General features: G+C 37.7%; 1 protein-coding gene across 1 annotated transcript in view; it reads right to left on the reverse strand.

The window, feature by feature from the left end:
• ROBO1 (roundabout guidance receptor 1) overlaps positions 1–18409 on the reverse strand; it is a 684115-nt gene that overhangs the window by 81099 nt on the left and 584607 nt on the right. The window contains exons 6-7 of the mRNA XM_063393929.1: positions 3932–4052; positions 610–748 (exon numbers count right to left, since the gene is read on the reverse strand). Of these exons, the coding sequence (XP_063249999.1) occupies positions 610–748; positions 3932–4052 (260 nt within the window). The remainder of the gene's footprint in view (positions 1–609; positions 749–3931; positions 4053–18409) is intronic.

Here is an 18409-nt window from a genome sequence, read left to right on the forward strand (position 1 = left end):
GGGTTTTTTCTTTCGGTCCACTCCCCTGAAAGTTTCTTAAACTGATAATTAGGACTGCAAACTAAGTAAATAAGTATTTAATCTATCTCTATATCTATCTATCACAGGATATATTTATTTTTAATAAGATGTTTTACTTTTTGGCCTGAATTACAGCAATGACAAAAAAATAAGTTCACTGGAAACCTAGTAACGAAAACGTGTATAATCAAGGCAGCTTTCTACATAACCAGACTACATTTTAGTAGTCCAATATACACTTCTTGACATTGTAATCTCTTTTACTACTTGTTATATATTCTCCAAAACTTTTAGTTATCACAAAAGACTCTTCAGGTGAAGAATTAATCCGTATCTGTTATTGCTGGCTGAACTTGGTTATTTTATATTTGCCATGAGTTGTCACAACAAAAACCTGAAAACAGGCTGTTCTTAAGTTTCAACCCAAACTGTAAATTCAACTAGAGCACAATGATAATTAGAAATGTTTTATTGTCTCAAGCCAGGCCTTTTGAATTCAAGACAAAGAAATGCTAGCTGTCAGTCACTGAATGGCCCCATCATATACCAGACCAGATGTCATAGAAAGGGTAACTCCAAGTACTGCACCTTGCTTTTGGTAGCTCCCCGTCATCTTTCCTCCACCTCACTGTAGGGACTGGGTCACCTCTTGCCTCACACTTAAACTCTGCACTGTCATCCACAGTCACCGCCAAATTGCTCGGCCTCTTCACAAAAGATGGTCTCTCTAAAGGGAAAGGAAAACGAGGATTAATCCAGCACTTCTGTGTCCAGATTGCACAGGATTTCTGTGGGGGGGCTCACAGTGTCAGCAGCAGCAAGCATCCCACGCAGTAATTCCCAATGCTGCATTTGAAAGGCAACATTTTCTTTCACCAGCACACATGAAGTAATAATAATAATAATAAAAATAATCCAAAATAATCCCAGAATGTACTCTCTGTAGTTTTTGTTCATCAAAACTATTGCTATCTCTGACTTAAATTGCAGGACATGGATGACCCAAGTCCTGGCTCACCAGAGTCAGATTAATTGCTGCACTCCTGTGCTCAGACTTTCTGGAATAAAAGGTGATCTCAGTACAGGTTTATTTTGGTAAACCCTGCGAATTTCAGGAAAGGTATTGATACACTTTTCTACCTATAACAGGATTCAAAGCTGTAGGTTGCTGGGCTATTCATACTTTCATACTTGCAAAGATAAAAGCGGTTTTAAACAATTTCTGGAATATTCCAGGAATGACCCATCTAGAAGAGCAGCACCAGATGACAACAGCATGTCCATAAAAGAAATGAGAAGGTTTAACAGGAGAGTGTTTGGCAGATTCCTTTGCCTAAGGCAGATGAACTTTTTGTCTATAAACCTGTGAAAGCTCTGAGGGAGTTGAGAAGGCAGTTGCATGTTTTGACTTGTACGAACTAAAGATATAAATATCATCCCCCTGGAACTGCAAGAGTCTGAAGACATCGGCACCATCAGGAAGTGTGAATGCCCAAAAATACACCACAAATTTCTCACAGGAGTACAAATCGACCAGACAGAAGGATAAAGAGACTCTTTATGCTCCCATGCTCTTCGTGTCTCACATTTGTGCTTGAAAAAAGTAGTTCTAAATATTACTGTGGCTTTGCAGACAGACAGAATGAATATTACAAAACCCTAATGGTTCAAAAAGCAAACGTGAACAAAACCTTATTAAAAAAAGCTTCCTTTAGTCTCGAGGCTGTCCAGACCAGCTGGACACTCGTGTTGCAGAAAACTTAACTTTTCTGGCAATGGTAGGAAATGATGTTAAATGAAATAGCAAGTTGATTTTTAAGCTGTCAGTTCTAGCTTGAGTTCATATACAAGAAATGAGAAACAAACCAGACATCTACAGACATAAATCTAGCTGTGAATTAAAAAGATACAAATATAGACAAACCCCTACACTGGCCCCTTTCTTGTAGGTGCCGAAAAAACAAAACCTGAATGTAAGAAAAGAATATCCAGATAAAAGCTCAGAGTCAGAGTAGTTTGGGGAAGAATATTTAACTTAACTATGCAGGAGAAAAAGGACTGATCTGGTAAGTCCAGGACTGCTGCCCAACAGCAAAATCCACAAGAGGCACATTGTTCTCCAGATCAGTTTCTTAAAGGAAGAGTAATGTACTTCCACAAGTTTTTGTCTGCCCATTTATAACACCCTTATTCAAATGCAGACGTGGATAAGGGAAATCAGCACAGATTTAAGAATCTGTCTTTGTCACATGATTATTTGGTACATACAAGGAAAGCTTAGCAAGGATCACTTTGAAACTTTCTAATATTACATTTTCTGGCATGCAATCCTCCCTCTGATCTAAACCAGAGACCTAGAAGCAAAAGTTCAACTTCTAAATAACCAAACCTCATAAATGGAAGATTAATGTAGAAAAAGTTAAATACATGAAGTTAGCATATTTCTGGTGCTTTTTCACTCATATCCAAGTCTGAGTTGAAAGAATAAGGTGTATTAAAGATTTCTAGACACAGGCTGGTAAGACATTCAAAGCTTTACTGCCCCATTTGAAAACAAAATCTCGCTGGTTTCACCAGGCTGAAAATCTGAAATATGTCTGAAAGCAACAAGAGATGAAGAAAAAGCCAGACAGAGCTCTGCCTGCAATGCACTCCTCTGTGTTTAGCAAGAGGAGAATTTTCTCTGCCTAAGTTACCAAACAGTCCAGCCCATCATTCCCTGGCTGGCAGGAGACTAGTGATGAGCTATTAAATGGTACAGTTCAATAGGAGCCTGGTGCCAGGACTTTACTCATGTAATTATGACTTTCAAGTTTAGATTTTGCTTGAAAAGTTCTGAAAGTCTACGTGACGATAAACTTCCTCCCCTAGTGCTTCAAAAGTGTTTATACAAAACCAAAACAAAACAGTACAGGGGAATCACAGAGCTTTCCTCAGCTTCTAAAGGGTTACACACCACTTTCTTCCTGGATATTCAGTCTGAACAATTTTAAGATGGCATAAAACTTTGTTTCATTAAGGAAACCCCTGCTTCACACAAAACTCTGAACAGGTCTTCAGGTTGCCTGAGTCCTAGCTCAACAATGTAGGGAAGAAAGATAAAAGTGCCAAAGACAGACAAGACAGCTCTTAAACATGAATTTAACAAAAAAAGTCCCACACCAACAAACTACTAGTACTGCAGCAGCATTGTGATGGAAACCATCGAGCTGTGAACCAGGGCTTAGATGGTCTCATCCTATAAAGGTGAAACACCTATTTTTTGCAGAAACAATCAAGCTGTCTCAAGCCTCTTCTACTTTAAAGTAAAATGGGACATATTCTGAAGGAAAACCACCTGAGTTCTGCTATGCTGAAGGAATACTGAGACTGCACTTAGAGCTTCCCTTCTGATGTGGCAACAAAACATGCAATTTTCAGCTAGGCTCAGCTATCTTAAATGAAAATGTAATTTTTGATGCTCAGAGGGACTAACAATAGGATCACTTGAAAAGCAGATCTGTTGTAGCTTTACAACACACAGCATATGCTCCTATAAATGAAAGTATAATTATTCCAAAGAGAAATTTAGAGTAATTCTGAGTCTCTCTAGTAAGATGGAAAAATTGAGCTTCTGCTTCTTAAAAGTCTGAATTTTTGTTTTGCTGTTATTTCAAAATACTGATCCAGTCATAGACACTGGAATTATTTTCACTTTGAGAATTAAATACAAAAGCATCTTATAACAGGAAAAATTGTCTCAGGTGAGCTGCAGAGCCATTACCTTCCTTCTATTTGCTAGATTACAACAATGAGAAAAACATTTTCAACACTGAAAAGGAAAGGGATGATAATAATCTTTAGAGAAAGGCTTGCTAGGAAAAGCAAAAGATGGACATTTTCATCAATAGAGTCTAAAAGGAGTTCTTACCTAAAACAGTGAGCTCTGCAACTTCACTTTCACGTTCTCCAACCATATTTGTTCCAACACAAACGTACTTGCCAGCATCATTCTTTCTTGTGTATGTGATCATAAGCTTTCCTCCTCTGATCTAGAACAAATCAAGGATAACAGAAATACTTTAATATGAATTATCAATTTAATAATAATAGCTTGAAAAATATTTTGTTACAGATAATAGAACAAGTCATCTGTGGTTTTCCATATCACATTGAAAAGTGGAAAAAATTACTATTAGCCTAATTTCCTTCTCTTATGCAAAAAGCTTGTTTTTTAGTTTTACATCAGGATTTTAAAATCTCTGAGATTTGGACTCCTGTTAGTTTTTTCTTCATTCTGTGTAATGTAATGCTGTCTCCTCACCAGTCTGTTTAATGCTTGTTAGCCAGAGGAATTACAATTCCTTCCCATGTACTGATACAATCAGGTGGAGAGTAAAAATTAGCACGAGACATAAATCTCATTTTCACATCAAGTGCTGCAATTACTTTTTCTTGACAAGAAATATGTGCACGCTATCCTGCTGCTGGTCGTGCTCATTATTATTCATGAGGTTTTTGTTTGTTTTGGTTTTCATTCCTTAAGGAAGTGAAGGAAATTCCTTATTCTTTAGTTCTTCACCTTTAAATAAGTAAGTTTCAAGGCTGATAAGCAGCTGAGCGGAAGAAATTATATTCTTACTGGAAAATGAATAACATCCTCCTTTTAATTCTGACTTCAGCTTTTGGGAGATAATGGAATTCCAACAACCCCCAAATTAGAAAACACACTTACCTTTGTGATTCCAAATCTTATTATGTTATATAAAAATGTACATTAAATGCATATGAAAATATCTGATCTTTCTTTAAAAGGATTTATCCCCCATTTTATTGACCAAACGGTTGAACAAGTTTCAAAGTTCACCAAAATGCAGAAAAATTTGTGTGGGCAGCTGCAAATGTACCATTTTTACTGTGATATACAAACGAAGTTCCTTAATTACAGAAAATACATTTTGAAGTGCACATATGCTTACGAGCCCAATCACTTCTGCAAAACCACTGCAGTTCAAGGCATGGGTGGAAGTAGACAATAAATAAAAGCCACATATGAAGCTACATGAAAGCCTCTAATGTGGTCAGCGACAAGGAGGAGAGTGTTCTCAATATGAGGTATTTAGCTCGAGTTGCCTGCAGCTAGAAATCCATCCCTGGAAATTTGACATCCTGAGCAGCGTTGGGCTCTGATTGTCATTGTAGGATGTACAGGCACAAAGATGACAGTCAGTTATTGAGATAAATGGATGCACACGTGGAGCGTAGAGAGTGTCGCATACAAATTTCATTCTGTTGCCTTTGGCACTCATTGCTTGAGAGCACAAGAGATATGTCCTTTATCATTCACAAAGCAGGTAATGCTGAAATTTCAGTGGAGATTTGAAGCATGAGGAATGAGAAAATAAAGGTGATCAGCAAACACACATTTTTCAAGAATCTAGATGCATTTTTAGATTGCTGACTGCCTGAACTGGTAAGCAAGGGAAGATAATGTAAAATATAACTAGAAGTCCATCTATATTCCTGTTTTACATCTCCCTTAATCACAGAAAGCAACTATTTTTCCAAATAATGAATGCAAAGGATTAAAAAAATCCCAACTTTTGAATTATTTTCACCTGCATTTTGGGGTATTTGTATATCCAGATACATATGCGGAAATATATATTTTTCATGTATACAAATATCACACTGGATAAAACAAAGAAATGTATTTATACATCACAAGAATTTGCCAGCTCATCTGATGATTTCGAACCCATGTAAACTGAAATCAGTGATCTTCATGCATGTCTTCAGAGTCTAAATCCTAGTGACATTCAGCAGCATTTGTGCTCCTCTGTTATTTTATCACTGAAGAAAATCCCATTCAAATCCACCACAATATGACACAACTGCATATTTTGCACAAATGTAACCTTAACCAGGAACAATCCTAGGAATTTCTCGTAGGAATCCTACAAGAGTCTCTTCAAAGCATAGATGGAGAGAAGCATTAAAGCAGAAACATATGAAAAACTAAAAAGTCACTGAAAGCTGCTTTTCTTGCAAGTTATTTGGGATTTAGACAAAGAAGGAGACGCAGAGGAAACATTCCCTCTTGGATCTGGAAGCAGACTTCCTAAGATGTGACATGCATGCTGAAGGAGGCTGTGCTTACAACATGGAATTCTGAATGCACGTGCAAAGGAGTTTCTTTTGTTTGGTTGGTTGGTTCTCTTAAAACATGAGAAGGGTTTAGAACTTCAGCTGCAATGACAGTTATTCCACATGGAATTGTGATAAATTACACAGCTACAATAAAATGTGCCACCACTGAATGTGGAATTACACATGTCTGTAACTGGAGCAGTCACAGATGGCTAGAAGGAAGTGAACTTCCCCTGGTGGGCAACTACCAAAATTCTTCAATGCATTTTAAACAATTAGGTATCCACCATCTCAGTAAGACTGGACAATCCCTTCAGTTTAATATGAGATTGCAAATGAAAACTGCAGCTATGAAAAATTTGTGTTTCTCCTCAATAGGCAACCCCAGAAATACCTATGGACCACAGACCAATGGCTTTAAGTAAAAAAGCACACAGTGGAGGACACGCATGTGAAATTTGGTAGGGACACATAAAGAATCACTGCTGAATTTTTCTTACTAAGTTCATATCCAGTATTTAGAGCTGTAAACAGTTAAATCACCTTTGGAGACAGTACATGAAATCTTCAAATTAAACTATTCACAGTCTGCGTATATCTAACAGTTAATGAAGGCATTTTAATTTGAGTGCTCTGGCTCTTCTCATAGTTTTGCCCTTGCCCCTAAATACACCAGCTGGACTTTATAGCAGCAAATGATATAATGGTTTGCAAAAGTGACAGGCAGTGAGTGTACCATTACATCCCAAACCTCCTGAAGAGTTGTGATCATGCTGAATACCAGAAGTCCTTTCTTCCTAGTAAACAGGATACAAAAACCATTTTTATTCCACTACTCCAGCAGATATGGTTGTGTCGTGGGAAAATAATGGCTTTGCTAAGTGCCAAAGCTTAAAGACTAATTTGGAAAGTCAGTGTCATATTTCATTTTTACCAAAATGAAGCTGAGGCACTTTTTTGACTTTTCATGCCTCTTCAGGATTTTGTTCTGTGCCCACCAGCAAATCTATCAGGGATTTGCAAGTAGGATAATACAAGAATAGCATTGAATTCTAATAAGAAAAAAAAAGATTGTCATCAGCATTTCACAGATGATCTTCAGATACCTGTAAGATGTATGGATTACTGTATGTATGCTAAGAAAATATATGATGGTATGGTGACTTCTTTTTGCAAGCTATTTTCTGTGACCTGCCTGCCTGACCATGTTTTGCTCCTCACCAGTAAATTGCTCATTCAAGCAAGTCCACTTCATTTATTTCTTTAAACAATAGCTGGAGATGTTCATACAGAAAACTCTAGGCACCCACAGAGTTAACTAGGGCCAGAATTGCAAATTATGGCCACCCAGCAGCAAAAATCATATACAAATAATGAATCAACTCAGTCAGCCAATAAATCAAATCCATAAAAACTTACCCAAGGGTTCTACAACATGCCACCAAGAATTCAATGTAGCTGTACACACATATATTCTTATTTTGAGATCATATTTTATATACCTATGTGCGTTGTGTATATGTGTGTAAATTTCTGTACGTATAAATCCATACCCATCTGTCTGTGTTATGAAATATTTTTATATATGTGGGTGATTCATTTACTTTTCACAGAAATGTGGTATGAAATATGAGACAGAATGAAGCCATAAGAGAAATGCTTGGGGAGTCCAAATATAAATGTGAGTGACATTTTTCTTAATTTTCTTTCAGTTCCTAGTTTATTTAATAAATAGTATCTGCTCTGTTGCAAAATAATTCTAAAGCAAACTAATTCATAGGAAAATCAAATTTAGACTGCAGAATGAAATACTGACTTTTGTTTGTATAGCCAGGGTTTCTACCTATGTGATATCCCAAATTTCATATATTTCAGTCTTCTACAGTACAGCATATACAACAACCCATTTTCTTTCATTTTCTAAATTAAAAGTGGTGGGCACGTAATATTAACCTGTCAGACACTGCCTTTGCTTTAAAAGTGTACCATCTAATAATGAATAACAATATAACAGTCAGAGCACAAGTCCAGGCAATTGTAATTAATACTGTCACCAATGGTATATCCAAGTAAAATGGAGCTTTTATTTCTTAGTTAAGAAACACAGAGTTTGTTCATTCCCCTCTGTCTGGTCCAGCATCCCAAAATATCCGTATCACAACTCACCATTGCCACAGAGACTGTAAGGCATGGAATGTCAGCAATAGAAGGCAGCTTTGCAGTTTGAACAAAAAAGAGTACAGATGACTATCTATCTTAATTCTTATTTAAAAATCTGTATCTCGTTCCAGGCCTTGTGAATCCCACATATTCTTCCCTACCTATTACAGGATGCTTAAATATCAGACACTAGACTTCAAAATGTGTTTGGAGCAGGTCTTCAACAATGATTAAAGTTTGTTCTTGTTTAACTTCAAAGTTGAGACAGACGAGACTGTCCTGCTTTCTGTTCCATTCTCTGGGACCCCAGGAAGGTACATGCTGCCTCCTCCAGATCAAACACACATAAAATTCTATTTGAAAGTAGTCTGAAACATTCTTTCAAGTGGTCTTCCTGTGCTGTAAATCTGTCACGACAAAGTGCAAGTCAATTGTTCCCCCCTACCTACAGAGCAACAAAACAGCTTTGCCATACAGACAGGCCTGAAGGCAGCCTAAAGGAAGGTGCAAAATGCATAGGAAGGTGGCTTTATGTAAAAAGAAGGTATTTAAGACAGATAAAATGACAATAGATTCAGGCTGCTGCTTCTGGCACCCCTGCCAATCTGATACATCAGAGGCAGAATGAGATTCAAGTCCGTCCATAAGACTCCTTTTCCCACTTTTCTGGCCTCATTATTAATGGCTGTAACTACAAGAAGGTGGATATCTACAAAGGCTTAAGAGTTATCTGAGTGTCCTGAATTGCTTGGTGAATTTCAGAGGCAGCTGAGGGTTATTCAGCCCTTGGCATTATCACAAGACACCAAATATCAGAATTACTGTGTTTGATGCTTCACCCAACAAGACTGTAGAAACAGCCAAGATATATGCAGAATTTCATTAATCAAATTCAGAAAAAAATAATCCATGCCTCAGCACATGTGATTTTCAGAAGTTTAAAACTGTAACAATTCCAAATTATCTTTCAATAAACATTTGGCTTTTGTTAATCACAAAGGAAGATTTAATTCACAATAATCCGTATTGGCTCACATTAGACAGAACTAATTTCTGAACAGACAGCTATGTTTATATTGCAGTATTTGAACCAGTAAAATACTTCTCTGAAATGCTTTCACAGCTACAGTACAAAACACTCTCTATGCAATACTTCCTTTCTTATTATAAATCAAGATTAAAATCTTACAACAAAAGTATGTTACAACTACCTTCATGATCTTAAATCTGTTCTACAAAGATCACCAAAAAAAAAGTAAAAAAGAAGAAGCAAATGCTTCATAAACTGTTTTTCACATTGTTATTCATTAAGTACAAGTACAGAAATCATACTGAACTCAGCTAATGGACAACACTTAGGTACATTCTATGGGTCACTAAAATTATATCTGGACCTATCAATCTTTCTGTATATCCCAAGAAGGCCCTGCATGGGAATGATGTGTTTACAATGACAACTGTGAAATTTCTGTAAAACTGTAAATTTAACCCCATGCATAAATCTCCCCTGTATTCACTGGTGCACATGTAGCTTTCACTACAATCAGTGATTGAAATCAGAAGTAAAAGTGAACTTGAACTGAACTCGATGTCTGGTATGTCTTCATTTGTCTTCCCTTAAGCAAGTCAGATGATTTGAAGTATCAGTTACACATGAATTTTCTTTTAAGCATCACCACTACTGTGTTATTTACACACCTCCAAGGATAAAATCTCAGAGCAGCCAGGGTTAATTTTCCACACAAAATCTCTCGGTTTTTAATTACGTTACCTAAAGAATCACAAACTTAATAAAGAAAAATAATACTAACAAACCACAAATTTTAAAACATATAAAAACACCCTACCAGGTAACCATAAAAGAAACTACATAACCCAAATCTCCAGAGGAATTTAGCAGCCTGTTTCCCACTGTAAAAGAAAGACCAAGGTCACTCTGAGGGGCTGTGGTTAAAGTCACCAAGGATGAAGCCAAAGGCCCCCCTACACCACCAGACCTGACTCTAAACCCCGCAGACAGCACCAGGGCTGGAGGGAGCAGAGTACAACCTCCACGGCTTTCCAAAGGGGCCCAGACCCTGCTGATTCCAAGGGGATTTCAATTCCTGACTGTCATTGCAGGCATTGATAATATCGTCTTACTTTTCTAAGTCTGGAGCTGATGTTGGCAGAATGACAACATGGGCTTGAGACAACTGTATATCGTGGGGTGTATTTCATCAGTAGAAAATTTCCTACTTTCCTCTCAGAAAAGAGCAGCTGTGCAGAGCATGAGTCTTCAACAGCAGAGTCTTAATGTTCAATTTCAAGCTTCAGAAGGATGGGTAGGTAAAACTTCATCCAGACTTGTAATCTGATGAAAGACATTTCTCAGAGTGCAGATTTCTCACAGCCATCGTGCTAAAATATGGGGTTTTTCAAGGTTCTTATGTAGGGTCTTCTAAAGGGAGCTGTTCTGACAGGACTTGAGTTCTCAAGAGACCTGAAGTGGAAGTTTGTGGGTCCTCTTCTACCATGAAGTCCCACAAGAAAATGAAAGGCCTTCAACATGGAAAACCAAGAATCTCCTAGACTTACAATTGTGAAGTAATGACAAAATCCTCACAGTCTGAGAGGAGGGAACAGAAATGAATTATTCGCATTTTTCTCCTGGCTGGTCTGTGCCGCAGGTCATTACTTTCAGTCACTCCGTGACCTTGTGAGATGCAGCAGTTTTGGCTCAGACTCCCACTTGTCTCGAAGGGAAGGCACATCCCCTCTGAGCCTGGCTGCCCACTGCTGGCTCCTCACTCGAGGGATGCAAATCTCAGGCTCCCGGATCCTTCCCGTGACCGCTGCACTTCCTGCACTAAATTGCCTGTGAAAGCTTTCCTCCCTGGAGCTGGCACGGCAGCTTCCCAAGGGAAGAAGGATTTTCTCAGTTCCTCTGGGGGTAAACCTGAGCTCTTTATGGCAGAGAACACGAACTGAGAACCAAGCTAAGCAAATAAAATTAGTCACAGGTGACTAAAATGCAGTGGATTCTTTCATGCATTTCCAAGTTTGTATTTTGACAGTTTTAAATTTTGAGAGAGAGTTGACTTCTCATTCAAAACATTTTCCATAAAAAATTTATAATCAAATTAACTCCCAAAGAAGTTTTGGCCCTGCCAGCTAAGCACTACAAACAAACATGTATTTTGCAAAACTAACCTTGAAAAAAATATAAAATGTTTTCTAACATAACTAAAACCCTACTGATTCCCTGTCTTTTGACCAAAGTGACATGCCATGGAAAAGAGACCACACTTCAGAAGAAGGATATAAATTCATGTTATGTTCCTGTTCCTTTTATCTCTGAGTGAGCCTAAGGTTAGTGGAACTCTTTTACAGTAAATGCTGGACACACAAAGTTGTGAAAACTTTAAACCTCTCCCATCGTTTGTGGAGCACTATCAAAAAGAGGAGCATACGCACTGGAATGCTGATTTTTCATGAACAGTTAAACACAAAAGTCATATATTAATCTGCCACATTTCACTCTTCCATCACCGTTCACCACAGCTCTCATGACTGCAGCACATGCAAATCATAAATCACAGATTTCCTTGTATTTTTTGTGGTCTGCACACAAGTCTTGTGTTACAGGACTGACGAAAAAAACCTCCAGTGGTAGGCAACCACAAGCAAATCTCGAGTGTCACTTTCATTATTACTGAAGGACTGCTGAAAAACCCCTGGGCTAGACATTACAGCTACAGAAAGGCCTCTGCTTGGAAGATGCTAGAATTTAAATTTGCAGGGAATAAGGAGGAGAATGTATGCACAGAGAGGCAAAGAGCAAATCCCCCGATTCCCCCCGCTGCCCTCTGCTCGGGCTCTTCCCTCTCAGCCTTTGGAGCAGCAGACCCTCATTGCTGAGTGCAACCCTTGGCAAGGCAGAGAGCTCCACGAGAGCAGAGCCTCTTGCCTGGCCTGTGGTGGGCTCTGGAGCCCTGCTGGGATAATTGCTTCCCTTGCAGCAGCTCCTTGCTATTCCTCCCAGATGCCACAGTGGGTTTCAACTTCTGGCACAGCCCTTGCTGTTGTTAAAAGGTTGTTGTGAACTGCACCCATGGAAGAGGCTGAGCGAGGAGTGTGGCTGCAAGGGAGGGAGAAACTGTTCTGGACACTGAAAATGCTAGCTGCTCAACTTCTGGCATTTGTATTTACAAAGCAAACTAGCTGGCCAGGTTCTGTATGGAAATCAGTCTCCTGTTTGCTGATGTTTGCTGTTATTGGAACAGGCTTGTAAAAATGGCAGAGAAATTGAAATTACTCTGCACTTTATTCTCCTGTTTTATCTTGTGCCTGTGTGCATGCCTTTTTTAGAATTAGTGCTATCCTGTCACAAATGAGAAGCTTTGACGTCTTCTGTATGAGCAGTGTAAAAAGAACATAATGAATAAGAAGTAATCTTTACAGAAAACTAAAAGTGTGACTTGATCAGATTTCAGTTCACTTAGTACAAATTACCTTTTTATGACAGTGACAAAAGGTTAAAAACTGCATATACACTCCTACAGTATACTTTCTTCCCAAAACCACAGAAAAAGCCCACACTGTGCTTCCAAAACATACAAATACAAGTACTGAGTCCCAAGTAAACACTTAAATTTTAAAGACATTACTGCTTCTTTGCCAGCTACTTAGCAGGACAAACAGATAAAAAAGGAAAAAAAGAAAAAAGTTATATTTTTGCATTTTAATACTCATCTATGTCACACTCTGGCTGAATTTTTCAAAAGCAGATGGCAAAATTTAAGAGTCTATGGCTGCTGGAAAGTTGATCCATATGAACAGGCAAGGAAGACAGGTAAGTATTTAAGAGACTGTCTTGATAACATCCATGCAAACAAGAGGCCTTATCAATAAGCTTGCCTAATGTTCTTGTCTCCTTTTCTAACACAAACATTAACAGTGTCAACCCCAACTGCAATGCATAAACAAATTACTGTAAGCCACATCAGTACCCTAATGTCTGCACCAAGGTATAAGCTTACAGAAATTTGTGGACAGTAAAGATCACCCTTGTTTATCTTCAGAGGACACAGATTCACTATTTGCAGTTATTTATCCAGAAAAGCTAAATAATTGATATTTGCTACCCTTGCAAAATAATTTTTAATGGAAGACTCACAATATGGTTTTCAAATAATGAATAAGCATTCAGAATTAAGGAGGAAAGATCAAAGAATTCCCATGTATGGTAAATATAAAAAGAAATATTCAGCAAATCTAAGAAATCATCAAGTGTGCATTGTATTTTGCATTGTACTATTAGTGACTATCCTTCATGTGTTTCAACCAGACTTTTTCTAAGACAGCCATATCGTTGATTTTGGAAGACAAAAGAAAGCAAAGTTTTATAGAAAGTGGAAGTCAATCATGATCTGAAAGGCAATAATTGCAGAGAATGTTTGATAAAGAGTGAAAAAACATGTTCTGATGATTCTCTTCTCCTTTCCAATAGTTCCATGTGTTATTACACGTTTGATCAAAGTACCATAAAATCTTAAATAGTTTTGTCATTTGATGAGATTCACTTTCAGTGGATTGCAATGAAATATTGCATGTTTTTCCAGACCTAAGGTTTTGCAAGGAATGTTTGGTAGAATATAACATGAATATTTTTACTATATTTCAGAAGAATGATTAAATATTCTTAAGTTTTTGAAAAAAGGAATTGTGGACAGTCCTACTAGATTGAAAATTTTGTTCAAGACCTGGCAGGCCTAAAGCATAAATGCTGTATTACAGATATTATTACTGGCACTTTCAAACATGCATGCCAAGAACAATCTGATATGCAGGCCATTCTGTGCATGGAATATTAAAATATTAAAATATTTGCTGTATTTAGAGTTGCCTTTAATAATGTGTTAGATTTGAATCTTGCCTTATTTTGCAAATTAATTTCATAGTGAGAAGAGGGATTTAATGAGATGCACACCTCTGTGGGGAGCAAAAAACCAGAAACTCATTAAATGTGGACTTGGAAGAAAGAAGGTATACATACAGGATTCCATTGGAAAGGAATTTTAGATGCTAAAATAGTGAGGTGGGCACATAGATATTAGAGTGGCTTCAAGTGTTTCTTTTTCTGAACAATCATGTGGTTAAATGAACAATACTTTGCTATTCAGAACCCTCTTTCATGGAACTGTCAACTACTCTTCAAACATTCCCAAAGGGAAAAACCATTGGATCACACCTAACTGGAGTTAGCACAATTGTTATTAGTATTAAAAGTTTTCAGACAAGTCTAGGAGAAGGAGAATGACAGACATCTAACTGAAAGGAGTAATTTAAGGCTTGCTACCTAAAAGACTGGGTTCAAAGGGTTACTGGAGAGCACAGAAAGGGATACAGCCCTGTCCCAGTATCATCTCAACTGTCCCAGCTGAACGTGGACAGAGATTTGTACATCACTTGAATGCTGCAGATTGGTACCTAGGTGTAATGTCTGTAGACTTATTTTAAAGACTGCATTTTGTAGCAGGCATGAAGCAAAGAACACAAAGGTAAAAACTAGTGCAACATGGGCTGCTTGGGGTACAAAGTATTCTCCTCCACAAGCAGAAACAAAAAACCCCTTCACATTCTCCACACCACCTGAATAAATGCATCATCTTTACCTTACAAAACTCGTCAACACTAGTAGTATCAGTTCTCCAATGAGAATTTGTGGAAGTTCTTTGCAACAATGTTCAGAGAGGTCATTAATCGATTTTAGCTCTCTGGGTTTCATTATTCCATAAACACAAAATTGATGGCCATTAACAGCACCCAGAAGTAGGTCTGGCCCATCAAATGACCTATGTGTTTTATCAGAGGACAGTCTTGGGGAAAAAAAGAATGAAGTCTGCTAAGAGCACATTTAGAACCATAGTATTGTTAAAGTTGGAAAAGATCTTCAAGATCAGCGAATCCAACTGTTAATGTACAATATATTAAAACAATATTGTAATACAACTTGGAAAATTCGTGTCAACAGGCTTCTCTTATGAAACAGTTCTCTGGGCTAGTTATCAGTGCTACAGATGAGTATTTGTAGATACCATTTTCTGGATTAACAAAACAAATCGATTTTAATTATAATTCGCTTATTATCCAACATGATACCTTGGTAAGAAAATTCAAAATAAATAAAGGGTCCTTAACCTGTCAGTAACCAGAACTTATCCCACAGAACCAATACTTAAAGCTGACATTTTGTCTCTCACCACACACTTTTTTGCACTGTGCAGCAGGTATGAATGTGCCCACTTTCAAATTTAAACAGAAAATGCTTTTTCATCTTTTTATTTTTGTTTGCAGTCATATGGTCGCTGTTTTAATAATTAAGGAAAAGCAGAGATAAAGCTGGAAGTTTTAAAATTTCATGTCTAATTTAACACAAAATTAGGAAGAAACAATTCACTCTCAAAAATCAGCATGACATATTTCTATGAAAAAGCAACGAGGGACTGAGACTTCTGTTTAAGTTGTGTGAAACAGTGTAGGCTGATAAAGGCTCCAAAAGCACAGGTATCCCTAACATCACAAGCTGTAATGATGTGTTAACCTTGGTGACAGTCAGAAGAGAAGGGTCAGAGGTTCAGCTAGCATCCCTGGGGGGATCTTTCAAGGTGAATTTGAGGCTCATTTTCAGGGCAGCACAGTAAAACTGACACTGCAGTCTGAGAAATGCTCATGTTAGAAAGATGAAGAACTACGTTTTTCTTGAATATGCTTTTCACAGCAGTAGAAAAAATGGTGTTTGTTGAGATGGTTAAAGGAGGAAGAACACAGTTCACTACACATGAGATAGTAAAAGATAATATTTTTAAAGATCATATTTCTCTTTGAATTGAAAATAATTATCAGAACATGCTTCCAGTTTAATTTATGCTACTCTAAATTTTGTGTGCTTTAGAAGTTATTTCCCCATGTCCTACTTAAAAGGTTCAGATTGCTGGAGTTAAGGTTTCTCCTCCTGCTGAAAAAGCCATTACAACTACCTACCTTTATTAACTTTAAGAATAAGAGATACAACAGATGACCTCTTACAACACCAAAGCCTTGGATTATTGATGACAAAAGCAGAGTAACATTTTTCACCACCAGTTGCATAATGTCTACTATTTAAAAATGACAGTGCAAAAGATACAGGCAAAACATGAGAGTCTTCTTAGCAGAAAGTCTCATTAGAACAAAAATTAGGAATCAATATGCAGTATGTCCACAAAACTCCAGCTGGAAAACCTCAAGTAAAGTACCTTAACGACAAATCAGCCAATAAAAACAAGTGAAGCAGTAACAACATTAGCAACAAAAAAGTGAAGAATGTCAACTCATTCAGCACTTCAAACAGAGGCTTCTCTCTTGCCCTAAATTATACTATATACTTTCCTGGAAAGTATCAGTCTCAGGAAAGACAATGGTAAAACTCACACTGATTTCAGTAATGCCAGAATTCCACCCTGAATTCAGGATGTGTGCAAAGCATTTGTTAGTGAAACATGCTAACCATGCAGATTTCCCAAGAGTTGTAATCATGCAAAGTACCTACTCTGTAGACATTCCTAAATTATGACAAACCCCTGAGATCCTTGAATACAAGTGACAATAATCTCAAAACCACTCGAACACTTCAGCATACAGCTTGAATGACAGAGATGTTTTCTTTATAATCACAGGAAATCTCTAAGTATTTGTAGCTGGGGTAAATCCTGCAGGTATTATACAACCACAAACACCTGGAGTGGAGCATTGCTTGAATATGAAAGGAGGATATGATTCTACTGTTTCGTCTACAAAAAATAAGAGCCTATTTATGATTTAGGATGCAATAACACTTTGCACTTTGCAAGGTGGAACAACACAGCTTTGTTGCAAGTATGTATGAATGAATTCAGGTCCACAACTCATGAAATGCTGAATGAGAAGAACTGAACAACTCCAAGGCTTGCCCAGAATCACACAGGAAGATTGCAGCAGCACAGCAATCTGCTCTGCTTAGCTTGCAGACTCTCTGCCCCAAGGCAACCTTTTGTTTACTGCACAGTAATTTTCTCTGTAGGAAAACGTTCTGCAGCACACTTGTAGAAATTGTGTTGCAATGACTGTTTAGTCTCATGGAAAAAACAGATCTTCTGTGATTCTATCCAGTGTGCAGGTCTGCCAGAGAGCACAAACACTCATTTCTGGGATACCTATAATGCACCATGAAATTGCTTCAGTCAGGTACCTGCAGCTTCTGTGGTAACACTTTACCCTGAACAAACAATTTCTTTTCTCCTTCTTGATTTTCATTAGGTTCTGCTCCAAGAGAAATGCTCAAACTGAACACCACAGTTCAAAGAAGTCCTAAGAGACAAGTTATTTCATATGAATGGGGAGGGCAAGATGTGCAGAGTTTGAAATGTGAGGCGTGCTGGAGGGAACTCTGAGCCATCAGGACAACACCTTTCACTTTCAAAAACTTGATATTCTGAATGGCATAAACACTTCAGAAAACAATGACACAAAACCCCCCAAAATTTAAAGTCATCTTGATTCATCATCCTTTTCATCATCCTTTGGTTCAAGGAACCAAATTTTTTATTTTGCGAGGGAGGGCAAATTACTTAAGCATATATATCTCTACGGCTAGTTTCAAAATTCAGTATATTCCATGTGTCAGTAGAAATATTTTGAGATATACACCAGGAAAGCTTTTCACTTTCTCACGCTTTACTTTGTTTTTTAACAGCATTATTTTCCCTGATAAATTTGTGGGGTTTATTTACTCTCAAACTCACTCACTTCTCTCACCCTCTTGTCTCTGTGTAATTTATTCTCCCCTGTGCAGCCAGAGCCGGGAGGCCGAGCAGAGGCAAGCAGACAACTGACAACAGCAGCAGAGAGAGGCAAAAGCAAAGCTGCTGAGTTAGAAAAAACAAGATGAGTGTAAATAGATCCAAGTGTAACTAACCACCCACACTTCCACGTTAAACAAAGGAACAATCTTCATGTGACCATATGCCAAATAGATTCTGGTGAGATAATGATTTTTCAGAAGGAAAAAAAAAATCAATTAATTGCTCAGTGCAGCATG

Source organism: Prinia subflava, chromosome 3 (genome assembly GCF_021018805.1).
Source record: "Prinia subflava isolate CZ2003 ecotype Zambia chromosome 3, Cam_Psub_1.2, whole genome shotgun sequence".
In the NCBI taxonomy this organism is placed as follows: Eukaryota; Metazoa; Chordata; class Aves; order Passeriformes; family Cisticolidae; genus Prinia; species Prinia subflava.